Source organism: Lolium rigidum, chromosome 4, assembly GCF_022539505.1.
Source record: "Lolium rigidum isolate FL_2022 chromosome 4, APGP_CSIRO_Lrig_0.1, whole genome shotgun sequence".
NCBI lineage: Eukaryota > Viridiplantae > Streptophyta > Magnoliopsida > Poales > Poaceae > Lolium > Lolium rigidum.
Window position 1 is genome coordinate 225244855 of NC_061511.1, and position 22507 is coordinate 225267361.

The window sequence follows — 22507 nt, forward strand, 5'->3', positions numbered from 1 at the left end:
ATATGAGAAAAATCATCGAAAATAATGTCAAACTTTGTGTAGTTGTTTAAGCATCACCTGCATTAGGAAAGTTGATCTTAAGCTTTAGGTGGAATCGTCTGACGGAAGTTGCCCAACTATATAATTTTCTCACGGAAAACTTCAAACATCAAACAGGGACCGGGTTACATGTAGCCTTTTATTTGCAGACACTTACAATTTGTGTTTGAAAGTTTCAAAAAATTCGAATCAAAATTCTACAGATAGTTAGTAATGTATATACTACAATGGTGTAAAATCTTAATACAAATTAATTCATATTCTAGGCTACGCAAAAATAACAAATTTTGACAAATTTTATAGTGAATACTGCACATTTTCAAGACTATAAAATTTGTCAGATTTTTTCAATTTCATGTAGCTTATAATACAAATGGTTTTGCAATGAGATTTTACACCATTGTAGCAATCATCGTTGGCTACCTCTAGAATATTATTTCGGATTTTTTAAAACTTTGAAACATAAATTTTGAGTGGTTGAAAATAAAGAGCTACATGTAGCTAGGCCTCCAAAACGCCACACTCCACACTAAAAAAATAAACTATACTTATAATTATTTTTCTTGAGAATTTTTTCTGGGGTTGGAGTTTTGGCTCCCGGTAGCATCTGCTCCTGGTATCTGGACCATCAGAAAGTAGTTGGAGATTGTTGTACTAGGCAGAATACTCTGACACACAAGCAGCAGCAAAACAGAGATACAGTGGTGGAGCATCGTACTTTCGTATGCGTGGCCCACTGTATAACAACGAGTTAACGACGGCCAGCAACCTGGACCCGCGGACCAAGGCGGCCAGATTATATGGACCATTGTACAGGAAGCGCCTTCGCGGGTGAAATCGTCCATGAGCTCCAGCTTCTTGTGCCTGTTGACCTTCACGGCTTCAACCTCTGGTACGTCGGACTGGTGGCAGACGTAGGCTTCCTTGCACCAGGCATAGAAGGAGTCAACCACTCGAGCTCGTCGATATGCTTGACGATCGAGGCGGCAGAAGAAGCCGTGCACGCGCTCGCAGTCCGCGGTCTACATGCCAGGGAACTGCTCGTGCACGCGCTCGCAGTCCGCGGTCTACATGCCAGGGAACTGCTCGATGAGTGCGGCCATCAACACTGTGTGAGCTCGCACTCGCAGTGCAGCTGCACGCGCTCCTTCACCAGTGGATACAGCGACATCGTGAACACCCGGTTCGTCCTCCGCCACGCTTGCGACGTGCATGTCGTTTCGAGGAAGAACACGGGCAGTATCTGGCTCTTGCGCTGTTCGACGGCAACCCTGCCGGATCGGCGCAGACATGCGGCCTGTTCGACACCTCTCGTCAGTCGACTGGGAGACATCGTTCGTCGAGTCGGCGATAGCGCTCGCGAACCAGCACGCGGTGCTCGGAGGCGGGCTCATCATGATGGTCCTCAACGGCATGTACACAACCACTCAACAGAAACAAGTTGCACTGACTAGCTCGGCCTGCAACTTTTAGCATGCCTAGCTACATACTTTATCTTGTAACCGATCCCAGCAGCAGAGCGATTAGGACGGGCAACACGATCAATTGCCATTGTGTAGATAACGGATACACGAAGATTTGAGCGCGCCACATCCGACAGTTGAGCTGGGGCAGTTTGCGCTACAGGCTGCGTGTGCGACGGTGCCGCGTGCGGCACCTTGTTGACCTCCATCCGCCTCAAGCAAATCGGCCCTCCACCTGAAGAAGGTGCACTACCCGTGTGCATCGGGAACAAGCAGCAACTGCTGTTGGCACGCACATGCACACTATTCGTCACTCGGTTTCAGATCGATATATGAGAAAACGAAACTTACAATACGGAGTGCCTGTCTTGATGCCCGTCTTCGAGAATCCGTAATCAGCCTGTTGCCGGGCAAGGGAGGATGAGGAAGACCTCGGGATTCTCCTGTGAGCCTGGAGTCCATGAGGAGGACGAAGCCATGGATATAAGAGCATCTCCAGCCGCGTCCCCCAAAGCGTCTCCCTAACCGCGCCGGATTGAGCGTTTGGGGGATGTGTTTTGTTCGTGCCGCCTTTGGGGGACATCGCTCCCCAGTCGCGTCCCCCAAACGCCGCCCCCAATCAAGAATTCAAAGTTTGCATTCAAATGAGACCGTTCCCGCCGATTCGTCGCGATCAGAGTAGCGGCCATCAAAGTACTAGGCGCACGATCATATTACAGACCATAGTGCATGCTAAATTAGAAGAAGGGGTTGATCGACGGCGACGTATCCTGAGTCGACGCAGGCCCGTTGATCACGACGACCTCGTCGCGATCTGCCTGGTGTTGTGCATACTCCGTCTCCTCCGCCGCCATCGCGTAGGCCGACGATGGTGTAGCAATCGAAGACGCTGCAGCCGGCTCTTGCGCCGCAGTTGCTGCCGCTGCCGCTGCCCGGGAGTGGGGCGACAAGTTAGGCGTCACGCACCCGGGAGTGCCGGAGGGGCCGTCGTTGTAGAAGGCGGATGACGACGGAGAGAAGACTCCCGGAACGTACACCGGCACGTTCGTACTATATGGGCTCGCGTTGGTGGCGGCGATACACCCGGCCAATATGTGCTGCTGGCCGGCGCGCCGCCGCAGCCTTCTTCTCTCGCTCCGCCGCCCTCCGTCCTTTCCGCTCCGCCGTCGACATCTTCCGGCGCAGACAGTCTTGATGCCACTGATCATCGGTCCATCCTTCCGGCTTCTTCTTTGGTGCCGGCGCCTTTCGTGGCTTCGCGAACGGCGCTTTCGCCCCTTTCGGCGTATTGTCCGGCGGCTTCTTGGCCGCTTTCTTGGCCATCTTTTTGGGGGCTATCGGCGGCGCCATGGAATGGGGAGAAGGTAGCGGCGGCGGGTGGGCGGCGGGAGAGGGTAGCGGCGGCGGGTGGACGGCGGGAGGGAGAAACAAATCGGCGGGATATGAGAAATGAATCGACGGCGGGATATGTGTTGGGAGGCCAGAAATGCGCGGCGGGATAGGCGCAATATGGCGGGAGGGGCGGGATTTGGCGGGACTGGGAGACGATTTTTCACTGAGCCGCTGACGGGTCGGCCCCGCGTCGGATCGCCTCGCTTTTCGTTGTGTCCGGCGTCCCCGGTGCGTCCCCTGTGGGACGGGGACGGGCTCGGGGCGCCGGGCACTGTATCGGGGCGCGCCGGACAAAAATGGGCTTTGAGGGACGCGGCTGGAACGCATTTTTTGTCCGGCACGTCCCAAATCCCTTTGGGGGACGATTTGGGGGACGCGGCTGGAGATGCTCTAAGGTGGGTTGGTACCGGCTGCTGGCACAGTCGTTGTGCTGTGTTTATGGATGCGTGGTACCCGGCAAAACATCGCGCGGTTGGGCAGCGAATACATGCGGTCCAAGACGGTGAAAGTTGGTCTAGGTCGTTGCCCCACGATCTGTACCGGTAATATGGACTCGACAACGCATTCAATGGTGCTAGATAGTGGGTCATCGGGACTGTTCATTAATCCAGATACTGCCTTCAGTACACACGAATATACGCACATGAGATAACATCTGTCGGGGCATGGTTGGTTCTGGACGCAAGAGCAAATGCACTCGGGTGCCAAACCACGTTTTCGATTTTTTCTTTTCTTTTGAGATTTTTTTTTTCTTTTGAGATGAGAGAGTAGCCGTACTGCCGTAGCGTAGCCCACAGCGCGGTGAGCCGACGTACAGTCCAGTAAGCCCAATCGTTGCCTCCTGTCGAAAGCAAAATCAGAGGCCCAAGACTTGGTGAATTCCCATAAAAAAACAAAAAAAAACTTGGTGAATTCAAAACGAGGGGCTGCTGACAGTTTCTTCTTCCTCCCTGAGAATCCGGAAACCCGAACGCCATCCCGGAATCGTCCTCCCTCCCATCCCCATTTCAAACCCCTCCTCTCCCCGTCTCCCGCGCCCAATCCCGCCGCTCCCTCCGGCGATTCCTCCGCCCGCCACCGGTCGCACGCTCCAGTCCGCCGTCTCCGCCCCGCCCACCCGCACGCCAGGTCGCTGCGCTGCACACTGGTGAGTGAGCTCGTAGCATCGCCATCCCGCACACCGGAAGCCGCGCGCACCCTGCTGCCGCGTCTGCCACAGCCCTAACCCCCCTCGATCTGGTTCCTCTCGCAGGCCGCGGCGCCCTCGCCGGGACCGGGATGAGCGCCCACCAGCTCCTTCAGATGGAGACGGCCTGCGGGGCCCTGATGGGCGAGCTCCAGGTACGCGCGCGCGCGTCGCTCGCCCCCTCCGGGATTTCCTCGCTGTTGTGACTCACGGGTGTCTGATCGCTCGTGGTTGATTCTGCTGCCCAGGTGATCTGGGACGAGGTCGGTGAGCAGGACGCCGAGAGAGGCAGGCTGCTGCGGGAGCTCCAGCAGGAGTGCCTCGACGCCCACCGGAGGAAGGTGGACCAGGCCAGCCGCTGCCGGGCCCAGCTGCGGCAGGCCATCGCCGACGCCCAGGCCGACCTCGCCGCCATCTGCTGCGCCATGGGCGACCCGCCCGTCCACGTCGTCAGCCAGGTAAAGTTTGTCGGTTCCGTCCGTGAGAACCAGCTTGTGTTCAACTGTTGATACAATAAAACAACTCTGCCGTACATGTACACTGTTGACTGTTGTGTAGTACTTGGAATTTTGTTCACGTAATTCTACGACCCAGTAAAACCCTGTTGTTCCCTTGACACTGCTCTACCTTGATCAAGGTGGCCATCATTCAGTTCCACAACCTAAGGTGCTCTGTTCAATATTTCTGTAATGATGACTAGGGTTACTAGTAATTTTTTTTTGTTGCCTCTGTGATTTCATTCATCTAATGAGAAAGCAGAATATTAGAATATGAATTTCTTCCATACGTTGGTGTAATTGTCGATAATAAACCTTCAGGTAGGTTGGTTGCTCACTGTTCCATCTGTGTTGATTCTTCAAGTAGTAGCACAGTTCTATCAGGGAAGATTGTGTTGAACTGTTACATACTGTTCTTGTGTGCACAGTAATATGAAGGATTTTGTTCTTTGAATTATGTTATCCAGTTCTCATTGTGTTACTATGCAAAAGTAATCCCTGTTGTTCCATTGACACCGTAGCTGTGCTCTACCTTGAACAATACGGCGCTAGCATTTTGTTCCTCAACCTATGTTACATTAGCTATACTGAATATATCTGTGATGACTCTAGATACGCTAGCGGCCATTTGTTTTCGTTACTTCTTTGATTTCATTCGTCTAACCAGAAAGCCAGGATATTGAAATACGAATCCCAGTTCTGCTGTTGTGTACACTGTCGCTAGTACTTGGAATTTTGTTCACGGAATTCTATGACCTAGTTCTGTTGGTGTTTATGATATTGCAAAAGTAAAACCCTGTCGTTCCCTTGACACTGCTCTACGTTCAACAAGGTGGCCATCATTTAGTTCCACAACCTAAGTTGCTCAGTTCAATATTTCTGTAATGATGACTAGGGTCACTAGCAGCCTTTTTTTTTTGTTGCCTCTGTGATTTCATTCATCTAATGAGAAAGCAGAGTACTAGAATATGAATTTCTTCCGTAGGTGGTTGGTATGTTAATTTTCGATACTAAACCTTCAGGTAGGTTGGTTGCTCACTGTTCCATCTGTGTTGATTCTTCAAATAGCACAGGCTTATGAGAGAAGATTGTGTTGAACTATTACTGTTCTTGTGTGTACAGTACGGCGGATATGAAGGATATTTTGTTCTTCGAATTCTGTTGTCCACTTCTCATTGTGTTACTATGCAAAAGTAATCCCTGTTGTTCCATTGTCACCGTACCTGTGCTCTACCTTGAACAATGCGACGCTAGCATTTAGTTCCTCAACCTATGGTACATTAGCTATACTGAATATATCTGTGATGGCTAGATACACTAGTGGCCATTTGTTTTCGTTACTTCATTGATTTCATTCGTCTAATCAGAAGGCCAGGATATTGAAATATGAATCCTTCCATAGACAGTTGTAAGTAAGTTTTGATGGGTTCAGAATGGTAGGCTGGTACCAATTTAATTGTAAACTGCAGCTTGAGAATAATGACGTAACTTGTTCACTCTGCACGCATGGTTAATATAGCTAATTTTGAAGGCTTGAAGCTTCACATGGGCACTACACCAAATAACGCGTATTTTCCATTATATATTTCTTCAGTCGAACAAGAAAGCATGTGGCCTACGTGAGGAACTGAGTGCAATCGTCCCATATTTGGAAGAGATGAGGAAGAGAAAGGTCGAAAGATGGAACCAGATTCTTGATGCTGTAGAGAAGATTAAAAGGATATCATCGGAGATAAGGCCTGCAGATTTTGTCCCTTTTAAAGTACCTGTGGATCAATCTGATCTATCCTGCAGAAAGCTAGAAGAGTTAAGAATGGAGCTGCAGTCCCTAGAAAAGGAGAAGGTCTATGTTCATGCTTTTTGCCCTTCGTTCCTCACTGAATACCTTTTCAGTTTTCCACATTTGTTGATTCTACTTTTTTTTTGAATATTTCGCAGAATGAACGGCTAAAACAAGTAATGGGTTGCCTGAATACTTTACATTCCCTATGTAAAGTACTTGGTATTGACTTCAAGCAAACAGTGTCTGATGTACACCCCAGTCTGGATGAAGATGAAGTACCAAGGAACATAAGCAACACCACAATTGAGAGGCTGGCACTGGCAATACAGAGACTACACGAAATAAAAATCGAAAGGATGCAGAAGGTTTGCATCTTACAGCTCAAAACTAGAAATTCCATTATATGACTCATTTCAGGCATTAACTCTGTTAGCTCTGGCAGCTTCAAGATCTTTCATCTACAATGCTAGAACTATGGAACCTTATGGATACACCGATAGAAGAGCAGCAGGTGTTCCAGAATGTAACATGCAATATTGCTGCTTCAGAATCTGAAATAACAGAGGCCAACACCCTTTCCATTGACTTCCTGAGCTATGTGAGTCAGTGGGTTGTTTACATAACTTGGTTTAGATTACATTTTTTCTTCCTATTCTCTACCGAGATAGTAAAATTATAGGGGATGATATGCTTTGATGCAGGTGCAAGCTGAGGTGTTGAGGCTCGAACAGCTGAAAGCAAGCAAAATGAAGGAATTAGTTCTCAAGAAGCAAACTGAACTAGAAGAGCTTCGCCGACAGGCACATTTAGCTGGAGAGGAACATTATGCTACTCAGTTCAGCATTGAGGCCATTGAAGCAGGTACCTTTTTAGCTTTCTTGTATGTTCTGGTGCGTTGGGTGTAGTAATGATCATTTTCCTGTAATTTTCTTTTCTGCAGCATTCAGGTAGAAACTGATGTGTTTGTTGATATTGTTTATGCAGTCAAATGTTGCAATATCCAAAGTAATTGTTTTTCTTTCTTTCATTGCAGGTGCTATTGACCCCTCACTGTTGCTAGAACAAATCGAGGCGTATGTTGCAACAGTTAAAGAAGGAGCTTTTAGCAGGAAGGATATTCTTGAGCGAGTTGAAAGGTGGCTAAATGCATGTGAGGAGGAAGCTTGGCTAGAGGATTATAGCAAAGTATGGTTCTGTTTGATGACTTGATTGAGGTTATGTGACAGTTTCTGTAGCAACTGTGCTAATTGCCCTATCTTCATGTCGTGTTAGGATGATAACCGGTATAATGCTGGGAGGGGTGCACATATTATGCTTAAGAGAGCTGAAAAGGCACGTGTTCTGGTTAACAAGATACCAGGTGAAACACCGTTACAGTTCTTTTCCGCTTGCTAGTTTTAATTGCTGCTGCTGATTTGCTGTACGAAACAGGAATTGTGGATGCTCTAACAAATAAAATCACAGCTTGGGAGAAAGAAAGGGGCACTGAGTTCATTTACGATGGTGTATGTCTCCGCAATTGCATCTTTTATACTTGTGAGTCAACACAATATTTGATTCTATATTATCAAAGGTTCTTACCATGCAACCTTTTCAGGTTCGACTTTTGTCGATGGTTGAAGAATATATGGTAGTCCGCGAAGAGAAGGAGCAGGAAAAAAAGAGACAAAGGGTATTCATATTTTTCTCAACGTTTTTGCACTTTTCTATTGTGCATCTATCTTCATCTGCATATAATATCTGATAAGTAATTGCAGGACCAGAAGAAGCTTCAGGATCAGTTCAAAGCTGAGCAGGAGACACTCTATGGATCAAAGCCCAGCCCTTCAAAGCCTCACAGCGCGAAGAAGGTAACCGGAAACTCCACGGGTGGTGCAAACCGGAGGGTGTCTCTCGGCGGAGCTGCAGCTCAACCTCCAAAATCAGTGACACCTCGCTCAAAATCTGTCCGTGCAGCCAAGAAGACGGAAGATACTAGCACTCAGTCCCCTGGCAAGTCTCACTTAACTATAGCTGATACAATTGTTCAACTCTAATTTTCAACGAACAGGCTGTCTCTGATGAAACAAATATACACTTTCAGGTGGTAGAGGTTTAGGCACTCCCAGTCTTCCCGTCAAGAAGTTATCTTTCAAAACAAGTACTCCTGGTGAGACTGAATCTCCTCGCAAACCCTTCACACAGATCGCACTCGGAAATAGCATCCCATCAACGCCCGTGCGGTCTATCTCCAGTGGCACTGTAGACGAAAACCGGACCCCCAAGACATACTCAGCACCAGCTCCGAAGACATTGATCACAGTGAGTGCTCCTATGCAAATGGACATGATGCCTGTTCTGACCGCCACAAGAGCTACTCCTGCTTACCTTGCCTATGAAAAGCCGGAGCTGACTCTGCCTGAGAGCATCGAGTACTCGTTCGAAGAGAGGCGTCTCTCCTATCTTGCCGCACAAGCCGCCTGACTGTCATGGGATGCCAGGGAAAAGCCATTGTGTAGGTAGCTGAATGTATGAGAACTGAGAACTAGCAGGGTGTCTCTTGCGACTTGCGAGAGACGCTTGACTAAACCAATGTAGCTCACATTTTTTTGATTGAATTACAGCCACATGTTATGCTTCTAGTAGTTTGATGGTAAAGAGTACATTGCTGCCTTCTTGTGTAGATGTCTGGCAAGATGCTGAAAATGCGTACAAGCATATTTCCTGAAGATTTCAAGATAAACCATATAACTGCTGTGCATGTGACACAAACTTGTGAAATTAGACACATTATTGTATCAGCGTTTTCACTTGTTCTACTGCGCCTTGGGGGCAATGGATCGATGATTGTTATGCACTTCAACTTTGCCCGCAACTAGTTGCGGAATATTCGCACTCCAGTCAGCCTCTGTTTCCTCTGCTTCCCGCTCATCCTTGTCCACGGGAGTAAACATAATTGGTGATTCCTTCTATGCCGCGGCGCCATTGAAGTAGATGAGGCCAGGGTGCTGCTGTTTGTTGCTGTCGGAGGCTCGCTAGCCTAATCGCTGCAGCTCAATGACAATTCAGCAATCAGTGAGGTGCTTAGACACGGCTGAGCTGGTGCCGGCGGTGCCGCCAGTCACAATCGTGGAGCATCAACGACGCGATCATATGCGCGGCAACTAAGGGTGTCAAGTGGGATCCCACTTTTGTCCCACTTGTAGTATAACTTGAATTTTTTAGTATAAATTTTAACATTAAAATTTAAACTACATAGTACAAAATGACATCCCACCGGGATCCCACCTTGACACCCTAGCGGCAACACAGGTACCGTTAGACTCAGCCAACCATTGAGTACTTTGCTTAGGTTAGTAATGCCGATTAGAGGCGAGAAAGCATCTTTGCGTGCACGCAACCGAACGTCGTGCGCGACACCAAAATTCATCTTTGTTGCCAATCAAACACGAACATTTTGTTTCTCCCTTGGAGCCGAAAAATGAATTGTTAATTAGCAACCAATCAGTATGCACAACATGGTTTTAGACTTGGCTCAGTTGAACATGGCTCTAGGGAGAAAATCTCCCCAAGTGCAAGAAAACGCTGCTAGCAGCAACCAATCAAACCCTTCATGTTGTTTTTCAGTAGATGATCGCTACATCCTGATGAAGTCATTCCCGCCCTATCTCGTCCAATGGTGCGCGTAGCGTGATGCGTCTTTTTGTATGTGATGTGACCATGGATTATGCAGCACAAGTCAAAGTACACCGAGTCGGAATAGAAATGAACTTTGTAACAGAAGTACACAAATACACAGTAGGCAAGTTGTTGTCTTGGGATCGGAACCGGGACCTAATACTAGTAGGAGTCTACCCAAGCCCCTGTAGGCCTGCACGGTGATCACCCAACACGGCCACGGCCACGGCCACATCTCCCGGCCTCCATCTTAAAACTGAAGCCAGACCACCGACCGGAAGGCCAGAACCAAAGGAAACCGACCATACCATACCGTCGTCGCCAAGTCTCCCCGGAAGCGTTCTACTCGCCGCCGCCCGATCATAATGAAATTGTTCTGGGGTACGTAGCACCTCCATGATCTCAATCGCTTCATGTCATGAAACGAAAAACTATCATACCGTAGAGCAATCGGGGAAGTGGAAATCGGTTTTATCTGACAGATCTATATATGTCGTGCAGGCATGGAAGTCAAGCCTGGACAGACGGTCAAGTGTGAACCTGGAGACTACTTTTATTTGCATATCACCCAGGTTTGCATACTATGCCTGCTACGCTTTACTTTCTTAATTTGCAGTCATTGATTGATGAGTTCATGCGCTTGTTCGATAGGCTGTTCTTGTGGAATCGGAGGGGCAAAGCGAAGTCGGCAAGAGGACACTGTATGCCAAACTTAGCTACGGTGAACAGATAGCCATCGGGGTCCTCTCCGCGGACAAGTTCCCTCAAGTCCACTTGGATCTGAGCTTCGAGCGAGACTTCGAACTATGGCACACTTGCAGGACAGCCAGCGTGTTCCTTAGCGGGTGCAAGGCCTCCCGTATATAAAGTTTGATGTGGGAGTCTTCATACGGGCGGTGCAAATCTGTCTTTTCTCTTTCTTTTTTGAATTTATTGCGCTCTGAACAAATATCTGTGGGCACTTGTGAGGAGAGGTCGCACCAAAATTTTGATAATTGGACTGATGCGATGATGTATTTAGTCTTCAGATCGGTCCTCAATTTTTCCGATAAAAGGTGCTTTATTACTTAAAAAGTTTTAAATATTACACGCAACCTCTCTATAACTAAGACGCACACAACCGTCTAAGTATCAATCAAGTATCAAACATGTTCAAAAAAGTACTCCTAGATGAAATAGAGAAAAAACAGGAGACGATCCTAGCTAAGTTTCATTGCCCTCAATACGCCTATTATGCAACAACCAATGTTGGAAAATAAACTTCTTCGCCGTGTTCTCCAATCGTGTAGACACCTACGTAAAGAGATCGCGATCCTCCAAATGTTGGAGTGGCGACCATGAACGGAGCAAAGCCGTAGCTCGTAAACAACATGCAAAAGAGAATCTTTTTTGTCATTAGAAACCTTGTCATTTCTACATAGCCATAGCAACTCGACAACTGAAGAAAAGGTGTTTTAGTGTCTCTTGTTCATGACAGAAAACACATTTCGTACAACCATGCCAGTTGTGTTTGGCAAGGTTATCTTTAGTTAGAATCACACTGCTGGCGTGTGACGGGGCTTGATGGAGTGTCTTGATTAGATCCCCGACAATGGCGTCAAAAAATCTTGATGGTGCTCCGATGATGGTGCCAGACAATCTTGCTGAGCGCAGATGTTGTGGAAGCGGTTGGGAAACCTTATGGGTTCGTTGCAAGGAAAACAAAAATTTTCTACCGCGAATAAGAAAAAAATCCAAGATCCAATCTAGGAGAAGGCAAGATCTAATCTATGAAGATCGAGGGAACGAGAGATATGAGAGACTAACCCTTGAAGATCCAAAGCCTTACGAGATCAGATCTCGTTGTTGATGTAGTCGATCGTCCCGGTGCTGCAATCCGGCAGCACTTCCATAATCGGTCGCACGTACGGTGTCTATGAAGTCCTTCCTCTCCCCGTTCCAGCGGGCAGCGGAGGTGTGGTAGATCCCCTCAGAATCCCAGCAGCACGACAACGTGGTGGTGGTGGTGGAGGAGAAAAACTGCAGGGCTTCGCCAAGCCGGTACAGAGTCGTGGTGGAGGAGAGAGGGGCGGCCAGGGTTAGGGTTTCAAGGTGGTGTCCCCCTGCCCCCTCTCCTCTTTATATAGGGGGGGGGAGGTCGGTTTGGGTGGCCCCGCAACGCCCCAAACCCATCTAGGGCCGGCGGCCAAAGGGGGTGGAGGAGTTTTCCTCCCCCCAAGTTGATCCTCCCTAGGGTTTTGGGGAACCCTAGTGGGCTGGCCGACTTGGGCCTTGAGGGGCATGTGCCCCTGGCCCATTAGGGCTAGGCTGCACCCCCTCGGCCCATGTTGGCCCTCCTAGGGTCGTGGGCCCCTTGGTGGACCCCCCGGAACCTTCTAGAACCTTTTCGGTCTTCCACCGGAAAAAATCCCGAACTTTTCCGAAACCTAGAAATCAACTTCCCTTATATGAATCTTATTCTCCGGACAATTCCAGACCTCCTCGTGTTGTTCTGGATCCCATCTGAGACTCCGAACAACATTCGGTCTCCATCTCATATTCCGAAGCTACTATACAACATCGAACCTTAAGCGCGTCACCCTACGGTTCGTGAACTATGCGGACATGATCGAGACTCCTCTCCGACCAATAACCACTAGCGGGACCTGGAGATCCATAATGGCTCCCACACATTCAGTGATAACTTAGTGATCGATTGAACCATTAACATACGATACCGATTCCTTTTGTCACGCGATACTTTACTTGTCCGAGGTTCGATCATTGGTATCTCCATACCTAGTTCAACCTCGTTACCGACAAGTACTATTTACTCGTACCGTGGTAGTATGAATCATTTCAGGCATTAACTCTGTTAACTCTGGCAGCTTCAAGATCTTTCATCTACAATGCTAGAAGCCTAGAACTATGGAACCTTATGGATACACCGATAGAAGAGCAGCAGGTGTTCCAGAATGTAACATGCAATATTGCTGCTTCAGAATCTGTAATAACAAAGGCCAACACCCTTTCCATTGACTTCCTGAGCTAATACTTTGTTTCCTATTCCTTATTGAGATAGTGAAGTTATAGGAGATGATATGCTTTGATGCAGGTGGAAGCTTTTTTTTCAAGATGGGGGTATTCCCCGGCTTCTGCATCATGATGATGCACACAACCTTTTATTAGAAATTCAAAGTAGCATTGTTTACAACTCACGCATCATCAAGGATTGATACAAGAATCAACCATCGAAAGAGTAACATACAACATAGCCTTCTAGTATGTCGTCAACCAGCCTGGCACAAGATATCCTGAGCGACCATCAGGAGACGTGTGCATCCAGAAACCATGGCATCCCGCTGTCCCTCCGGAGAAAGCAGGGCCCAAAGTTGGACCCAATGCGAAACCATATGGATAACCTGCAAGAAATGAAAAGAGGGTTTTTAGTAAAAAAATATATCATTCATGCTCCTCCAAATAGACCAACATAAAGCAGAAACCTTAATCCGGATATACGCTTTAGATTGTCTATCTACTCCATTTAACCAATTACCAAACATATTGGTAATATAGGTGGGAGGTGGAAGATCATAGGTAAAATTAACTGTACGCCATAAGAGTTTAGCTAAAGGGCATTCAATAAAAAGGTGTTGGATGGTCTCCTGTTCCCCACAGAAAACACATTTTGTACACCCATTCCAATAACGTTTAGCTAGGTTGTCCTTAGTTAGCAACACCTTATTACTCAAGAACCACATAAAAATCTTAATTTTTAGCGGAATTTTAACCTTCCATAGATATTTTCTCAGAAAGGGGGTATGGTCACACATAAGTTCTTCATACATCAAATTCACTATAAACAAACCATTTGGTGTTAATTCCCAGATAAAACGATCTTCCTCTTCATTCAAATGCACGACCATTAGTTTCCGGCATAATTGTAACCATAGAGTCCATTTATTACCATTTAACACTCTTCTAAATGTAATATTCAGCGGTGACTGGCCTAACACCTGTGCAACTCTGACCTTCTTATGATGGACTATATTATATAGCGACGAATACTGTTGAGCCAATGAAGTCTTGCCTAACCAGGTATCTTCCCAGAAGCGGGTCTGCAATCCATTACCCACTTTGAAAAAACCCCTAGAAAAGAACTCCTGTTTGACCTCCATTAGACCTTTCCAGAATGGAGAGTTAGTCGGTTTTGCTTGAACCTCCGATAATGTCTTTTGTCTTAGGTATTTGTTATGTAGCAACTCTTGCCACACCCCATCCTCATTAAGAAGTTTAAAAAGCCATTTACTCAATAAACAACGGTTTTTTGATTTCAAGAACTTCAATACCTAAGCCCCCTTGATCCTTCGGTCGACAAACAATGTTCCATTTTGTCAGCCGGTATTTTGTTTTGTTTTTGTCGGACTGCCAAAAGAATCTAGATCTATAGAAGTCCAAACGTTTTCTTACCCCAACAGGTATTTGCAGGAAAGACAACATAAACATCAGTAAGCTAGTTAATACTGAGTTAATAAGCACTAACCTATCACCATAGGATAGTAACTTCCCTTTCCAGCATCCTAATTACTCTCAAACCGTGTTTCTACCGGATACCAATCTGCATTCCTGAGTTTTTTTTGTAATGGATTAGAATACCTAAGTATCTAAAAGGAAGTTGTCCAGCATCACATCCAAAGATCTGCTTGTACTGGTCTTCCTCCTCTTTTGCCTTTCCAAAATAAAAAATCTCACTTTTATGAAAATTAATCTTGAGTCCCGATAGTTCTTCAAAAAGACACAAGATTAGTTTCATGTTGACAGCTTTGTTGAGGTCATGTTCCAAAAAGAGGATAGTATCATCGACATATTGTAGTATAGAGAGACCTCCCTCAACTAAATGAGGAATTAATCCTCCGACTTGACCATCTTCTTTGGCTCGTTCAATTAAGATGGCAAGCATATCCACTACAATATTAAAAAGCATTGGAGACAGAGGGTCCCCCTTGCCTTAGACCTTTTTTTGTTTGGAAATAATGACCAATGTCATCATTTACCTTCACCCCAACACTACCTCCTTGCACAAATTGTTGCACTAATCTACCCCATTATGGAGCAAAACCTTTCATTCTTAATGTTTGATGTAAAAAAGGCCATTTCACCTTATCGTATGATTTCTAAAATCAATCTTAAATAACACTCCGTCCATCTTCTTATTATGTAGCTCATGAATCATTTCATGAAGTAAGACTACCCCTTCCAAAATATTTCTACCTGGCATGAATGCTGATTGAGTTGGCTTTATAACTCTCGGGGCAATCCCAGATATGCGATTAGTACCAACTTTAATGAATATCTTAAAACAGACATTAAGTAAACAAATAGGTCTATATTGTTGAATCTGAACCGCATCCTCTTTTTTGGGTAATAGTGTGATAACTCCGAAATTCAATTTATAAAAGGGGCAAGTCCCCATTAGTAAATTGTGCAAACAGAGCCATCAGGTCACCTTTTATTACTTCCCAATTTTTTTGATAGAATTCAGCTGGAAAGCCATCCAGCCCAGGAGCTTTATTCAGCTCCATTTGTGAGATAGGTTGAAGAACCTCCTCTTCAGTAAAAGGGCCCGTCAAGATCTCATTTTCAATAGATGAAATTTGCGTGATATCATTAATCTCGCCCTCAACTAAAGAAATATTTGTTGGTGCCGGTGCTCCAAATAACTTCTTATAGAATTCAGTAATATATACCTTTAAATTATCTTCCCCAACAATAGTCCCCTCTTGCTGTTCAAGTTGGAAGATTTTCTTCTTTTGGTGTTTACCATTTGCTATCAAGTGAAAGTATCTCGTATTATTACCCCCTTCCTGAATATGTTTGACCTTCGCTCTCTGAGCCCATTTTGACTCCTCTTCTCTTCTTAGTTTATTCAGACTATCATTTGACTTTTTTAATTCTTCCATTTCATTTGTATTCAAAATGTTTGTTTCCGCTTTCAAATCCAGATGATCAATAATGTTCAATAATCTCTCTTTCTCTTTCTTGTACTTTCCACTCTGATTTTTCCCCCATCCCTTCAGAAATCTTCTTATATGTCTTAGCTTATTCAACCAAACCTCCATCGGACTAGCTCCACCTATAACTGAGTTCCACTCCTTTAGTACCATGTCAAAAAAACCTCTTGACGCAACCGATTTAGCTCAAAAGAGAATTTTGCTTGATTACCCAGGTGTGCTTTCACTCCTGAATCAATTAGTATTGGAGTATGATCAGATTCAGCTCTAGTTAAAGCTCTAACAATCACCGAAGGAAATTTTTGTTCCCACGAGATTGATGCTAGAACTCTATCTAGCTTTTCATATGTAGGTTCATTTCTCCTACTTGCCCATGTAAATTGTCTCCCAGTGAGAGCAATTTCACGCAAGTTCAGGTGCTCAATAATTGCATTAAAAACAAAAGGCCAACGCGCTTTGAAATTATCATTATTTTTCTCCTCCCTTTTACGAATAATATTGAAATCACCACCTACCAACATATGTAGTGATTCAGATTCACAAGTTCTCACTAATTCAGCCAAAAATTCCGCTTTTGCTCATATTGGGCAGCCCCATAGACCGGCACCAGAATCTATTCAAATCCATCTCTCTTACATTTGATATGAAGCTTAATACAAAAATCTCCCGTACTTACTTTTAACACTTGTAGCGTATCGGAGTTTATTCCCACTAGAATACCTCCTGAGCGACCATGTGGTGGTAAGCAAAACCAAGAGAAATTATATCCTGCCGCTAATTGGTTCAAAAAAGGAATCGAGAAATTAGATCTCCCAGTTTACAACAAAGTTATGAAATCTAATTTATGTTCCCGAATCGTCTCTTTGACAAACAAATGCTTCGCAGTATCGCCAAAACCTCCTGGATTCCAATTAATACCTTTTAGATTCTGCATTATGAAAATTGTTTTTTAATTCTTTTCCTAGTACTCTTACGGATATTGCTAGTATCATAAACTTTCCTTTGTCTAATTTTTTTAAACCTTCACCACTGGTTTAAGATGATCCAGGTGATCATCCAAATCCAGAGGGATATCATCATCATCAATCAAATCCTCACAGAGGGTGGATACTTTTGACAATACAAGAGTCTCCAGACCTTCCTCCATATTCTCCATTTCATTCCTTTTTTTCCAAAATTGTTAAAATAAGTTCCTCTTCCACCATTTTAAGCCCTTTAACAGATTTACCTATCTCACCAGCTGAATTACCTAAGGATATACCTAAGCGATCCGCTCTCTTAACTATCTCAGAATCTGGAATATTAATAATAGAGTGCATGGGAATAGTGAACTGACCTGAAGAGAATGACTCATCACGCAACTGCGTCTTCTTCATCGCTTTTTCCATCTGAGGCATGTCTGCATTAGGCTGGCCACCCAACCGGGTACTTGACCTCACACCAATAGTGGGCTTCGGAATTCCTCCAAATGCGATTACCTCCTCTATAGAAGGACAGTGAGATACAGAATCATTGTCAACTAAAGATATAGATGTAGTGTGTATATCATTATTAGATGAATTCTCGGAAGGGATAAGAGACCTACCAGCAGTATTCATAGATGAGGCATCCCTCATTGTTCCCTGAAAATCAACTGTAGGTATCTCCCCTTTCTTTTGAACCAAAGAGCTTCCCATAACATGTTCCATTTGTTTGACTACGGGTTCCAAAGAACCAGCTGCATTAGCAACATGACATCCATGATAATCAGGGTGCAAAAAATTAGTTGACAAACATATATCATTAAAATTCGGACTATGAGAAAACACGCCATTGCCCATACCATTGCCATGCACAGATGATCTGCCCAGATCATTCACCGCTGGCCTCATCATTGGCTCATCAGTTTCCCAATGAATCGAAGTCTGCAGTTGCTTGGATCTTCTGCGTCAAAACATGCGAAAACAGCTGCCTGGCACCTTGGTGTGCGACCGCATCCGATCCCACCTTGGCTGCAGCGCCTCTGCCCCGCCGGTCCCCTGCATGGCCGACCCGCTTCGTCTCATTGGCCAGTAGAGGCTCCGCCACGCAGCTGCCAGCAACGATCTGCAGCACCCGCTCGGTTCCCTGCTCGTCATTGGCCAGCAGAGGCCTCGCCACGGTCATGGCTGCAGCACACTGCAGCGCCTGGACAGCCAGCGGCATGGCAGTGGCTGGCACCGCTCCACGCTGCTGTCCGACGCTGTCGGCAGCAGCTCCGGTGCTGTGGTCGCTCTGCAGGTGACTGCCGTCAGCTGACAGCTCAGCATCCAAGGCCGCTGGCGTCCTGCCCCTTGGCAATCCCGAGGCGGATCCGCCTGACGCGAAATCTGCATAGAAATCAGCACAGTTTTCGTCGTTTAGTGACAGCTTTTGAGCATGCAATATAGGCATATAAACATTATTTTTTTGTGCCAAATTTGAATCAAAAGAAGCATTACCTAATGGAGATTATGGCACCTTCAAATTCCCAATATTAATTTCCTCCACTTGTTCACATTGCTCTTGCATCCCCTCTACCCCATTTTTGGCACCATTCCCATCTTGACCATTGTTATTTGCATTTGCCTCATCCTCCGCACCTTTAGCATCCATCTCCATATCATTGTGGCCATCACCATTCCCCAAACCATTGTTTGGATCACCTCCCCCATCCTTGTCATTATGTGCCTCAGTCATATACCTGTCCTGCCTCCACCTCAAAACGAAGCTTGTAAAATCCCCTCCTAATAAAAACATCACTGTCCCCAGGAATAACATTACGGTCCAAACACCCAATCTTGATCCTAAGCAACTTATTCTTACGAGTAAAAGGCATGTCTACATCCAATGTTTTTCCAAAAAGAGAACCAATCCCCCACAGGGACAAATAGTCAGCTCTCACGTCAGATGGTACCCCATCAACATGAACCCACACCTCTGGCAACATATATAATGGCTCCTCCACTGAAGACCAGAAATCAAAGAACAAAACAGTGTCCTTTTGTGGGCATACATAAGAGCCAAAATTCTTGAGCCTCTGCACTTCTTGTTTGCTTGGTAGCTTAACTCTGTATATATTATCCTTGTAATGATAAACTTCCCAGTGAAATTTCTCATAGGGCACAATCCTCTTCATATGCTCAATAATCTCAGGTATAGTCATTACCTCTCCCTCCACAGACACTTTGGCAAGCTTAGGGTTCTCCACCTTGGCTTTGAAAGCTCCACATGGTATCTCAAAGAACATAAGGGCCTCATTGGCATATCCATGAAGAATGGCAGTAGGTTTTGGAGCTTGTAAAAGATGGCATGCTGAGGATATATCATGAATAGACTCACATATGTCACAATATGGTGTAGTGCAATCATCAATAAATGACCAGGTTTTTTGCAACGGAAACAAGCCTGCTTGTCCTCCTTCTTTTTCTTTGCGGGTCCTGATCCTTCATTTTCTCTTGCATTTCCTTGAACCACCTGAGGCTCCACAACCTTGTTGCTTTGTTGCAAGGCCGCATTAGGATTCACAACTGCCATATTCGGACCTAATAAACCAGCTACCCCATTAGGTCCTGGTGTATTACTCACCTCAGGTGCCTTCTGTACCGCCGTCACCGCTGCCACTACGGCCTGAACTGTTTGATGAAGCAAATCCGCATCAATCGGACCCCTAGCCGCTGCTCCATCACTATTACCTCGGAACCGTGGCTGAAAAGCTCCTCCCCTTCCGACATTATTCTGACTAGCCCATCGCTGCTGGTTATTCCCATAGCCTGCTCTATTATTACTTTAAAAAATGTTGTTGTAATTCCTCTGCCCCCCCCCCCAATTCTCATCTCTAGAACTTGAAAAATTCCCGCCTCCGGCTGTCCCACTTGATCCCCTTGAACAAAATTACGACCAAAGCCAGTATGTCCAGTACCTTGGTAACCACGGCCCCCGTTGAAGCCTTGCCCTCCTCGGCCGCCTCCTTGCCCCATGCGCCCGCGTGCATTGCCAACACGACCGGCGGCAAAAACCCCATGAGACTGGAAGCCACCGCGACCCTGGTTGAAAGCGCCCCTCCCAGGGTTGAAACCACCCTGGCCACCATCTCCGCTCATCGTCTCGTTGGAGTGCGGCTGCTGGACGGAAGCTGAGTTGCTGAGGCTCGAACAGCTAAAAGCAAGCAAAATGAAGGAATTAGTTCTCAAGAAGCAAACTGAACTAGAAGAGCTTCGCTGACAGGCACATTTAGTTGGAGAGGAACATTATGCTACTCAGTTCAGCATTGAGGCCATTGAAGCAGGTACCTTTTTAGCTTTCTTTTATGTTTTGGTGCGGGTGTAATAATGATCTTTTTCCTGTAATTTTCTTTGCTGCAGCATTCAGGTAGAAATAGATGTGTCTTTTGATATTGTTTATTCAGTCAAATGTTGTAATATCGAAAGTAATTGTTTTTTTTTGTTTCATTACAGGTGCTATTGACCCCTCACTGTTGCTAGAACAAATTGAAGCGTATGTCGCAACGGTTAAAGAAGAAGCTTTTAGCAGGAAGGATATTCTTGAGCGAGTTGAAAGGTGGCTAAATGCATGTGAGAAGGAAGCTTGGCTAGAGGATTACAGAAAAGTACGGTTCTGTTTGATGACTTGATCAAGGTTATATGACTGTTTCTATAGCTACTGCTTGTAATTGCTCTATCTTCGTGTTGTGTTAGGATAATAACCGATATAATGCTGGGAGGGGTGCACATATTATGCTTAAGAGAGCTGAAAAGGCCCGTGTTCTTGTTAACAAGATACCAGGTGAAACACTGTTAGTCTGTTACAACTCTTTTTTGCTTGATAGTTTTAATTGCTGCTGCTGATTTGCTGTACGAAACAGGAATTGTGGACACTCTAACAAATGAAATCACAGTTTGGGAGAAAGAAAGGGGCACTGAGTTCATTTACGATGGTGTATGCCTCAGCATTTGTATCTGTTATAAGGGAAATCTTCAATGGTGCAGCGCAGCGCGCATGGCTATCCTCACCATTCATTTTCTTCCAAATCTAGATGTTTGATTTTTCTTATTTGGCACTATCTCCCCTACATGCACATAGTCCAAAACTTTGAGTAATCTCTTCCAGAAAAAAACAAAATCCTCTCAGAAAAAGACACTCTCCTCTTCCCAAATTTTCTGTATTGTGCATGAGGTGCGCACTGCGCACGTGCTCTGAAAAAACTGCTCTCCTGTTATAAGTACTTGTGAATCAACACAATATTTGATTCTATATTATCAAAGGTTCGTGTCATGCAACCTTTTCAGGTTCAACCTTTTCAGGTTCGACTGTTGTCGATGGTTGAAGAATATATGGTAGTCCGCGAAGAGAAGGAGCAGGAAAAGAAGAGGCAAAGGGTATTCATACTTTTCTTGAAGTTTTTGCACTGTTCCATTTCGCATCTATCTTCATCTGTCGATAATATCTGATGTGCAAGTAATTGCAGGACCAGAAGAAGCTTCAGGATCAGTTCAAAGCTGAGCAGGAGACACTATATGGATCAAAGCCCAGCCCTTCAAAGCCTCACAGCGCGAAGAAGGTAACCGGAAACTCCACGCGGGTGGTGCAAACCGGAGGGTGTCTCTCGGCGGAGCTCCAGCCCAACCTCCAAAATCATGGACACCTCACTCAAAATCTGCCCGTGCAGCAAAGAAGACTGAATATACTAGCACTCTGTCCCCTGGCAAGTTTCACTTACCTATAGCTCAGAACTCTAATTTTCAACGAACAGGCTGTCTTTGATGATACAAAAATACACTTTCAGGTAGTAGAGGTTTAGGCGCTCCCAGTCTTCCCGTCAAGAAGTTAACTTTCAAAGCAAGTACTCCTGGTGAGACTGAAACTCCTCGCAAACCCTTCGCACAGATCGCACTCGGAAATAGCATCCCATCGACGCCCGTGCGGTCTATCTCCAGTGGCACTGTAGACGAAAACCGGACCCCCAAGACATACTCAGCACCAGCTCCGAAGACACCGATCACAGTGAGTGCTCCTATGCAAATGGACATGATGCCTGTTCTGACAGCCACAAGAGCTACTCCTGCTTACCTTGCCTATGAAAAGCCGGAGCTGGCTCTGCCTGAGGGCATCGAGTATTCGTTTGAAGAGAGGCGTCTCACATATCTCACCGCACAATCCGCTTGACTGTAATGGAATGCCAGGGAAAAGTCATTGTGTAGGTAGCTGAATGTATGAGAACTAGCAGGATGTGTCTCTTGCGAGATGGAATGCCAGGGAAAAGGCATTGTTTAGGTAGCTGGATGTATGAGAACTAGCAGGATGTCTATTGACTAAGCCAATGGAGCTCACATTTTTTGATTGGAATTACAGCCACATGTTAGTACTTCCGATAGTTTGATGGTAAAGAGATTACATTGCTGCCTTGTTGTATAGATGTCTAGCAAGATGCTGGAAATGCGTTCGAGCTTATTTCCTGAAGTTCAAGCTAAACGATATAACTGCTTTGCAGGTGACAGAGACTT

The 22507-nt window shown here is 45.7% G+C and overlaps 1 protein-coding gene and 1 pseudogene across 1 annotated transcript; both read left to right on the forward strand.

Annotated features, from left to right (window-relative positions):
• Positions 1–839: 839 nt before the first annotated feature.
• Positions 840–8883, forward strand: LOC124648328 (65-kDa microtubule-associated protein 3-like). Its single transcript, XM_047188113.1, has 13 exons — positions 840–1278; positions 4147–4235; positions 4329–4538; positions 6172–6420; positions 6516–6725; positions 6803–6958; positions 7062–7221; positions 7394–7545; positions 7633–7720; positions 7792–7865; positions 7958–8032; positions 8118–8352; positions 8444–8883. The coding sequence occupies exons 1-13, from the start codon at positions 840–842 to the stop codon at positions 8821–8823; spliced, it is 2517 nt and encodes an 838-aa protein (XP_047044069.1). The 3' UTR covers positions 8824–8883.
• Positions 8884–10520: 1637 nt separating this feature from the next.
• LOC124648329 lies at positions 10521–22169 on the forward strand (annotated as a pseudogene).
• The last annotated feature ends 338 nt before the right edge of the window (positions 22170–22507 follow it).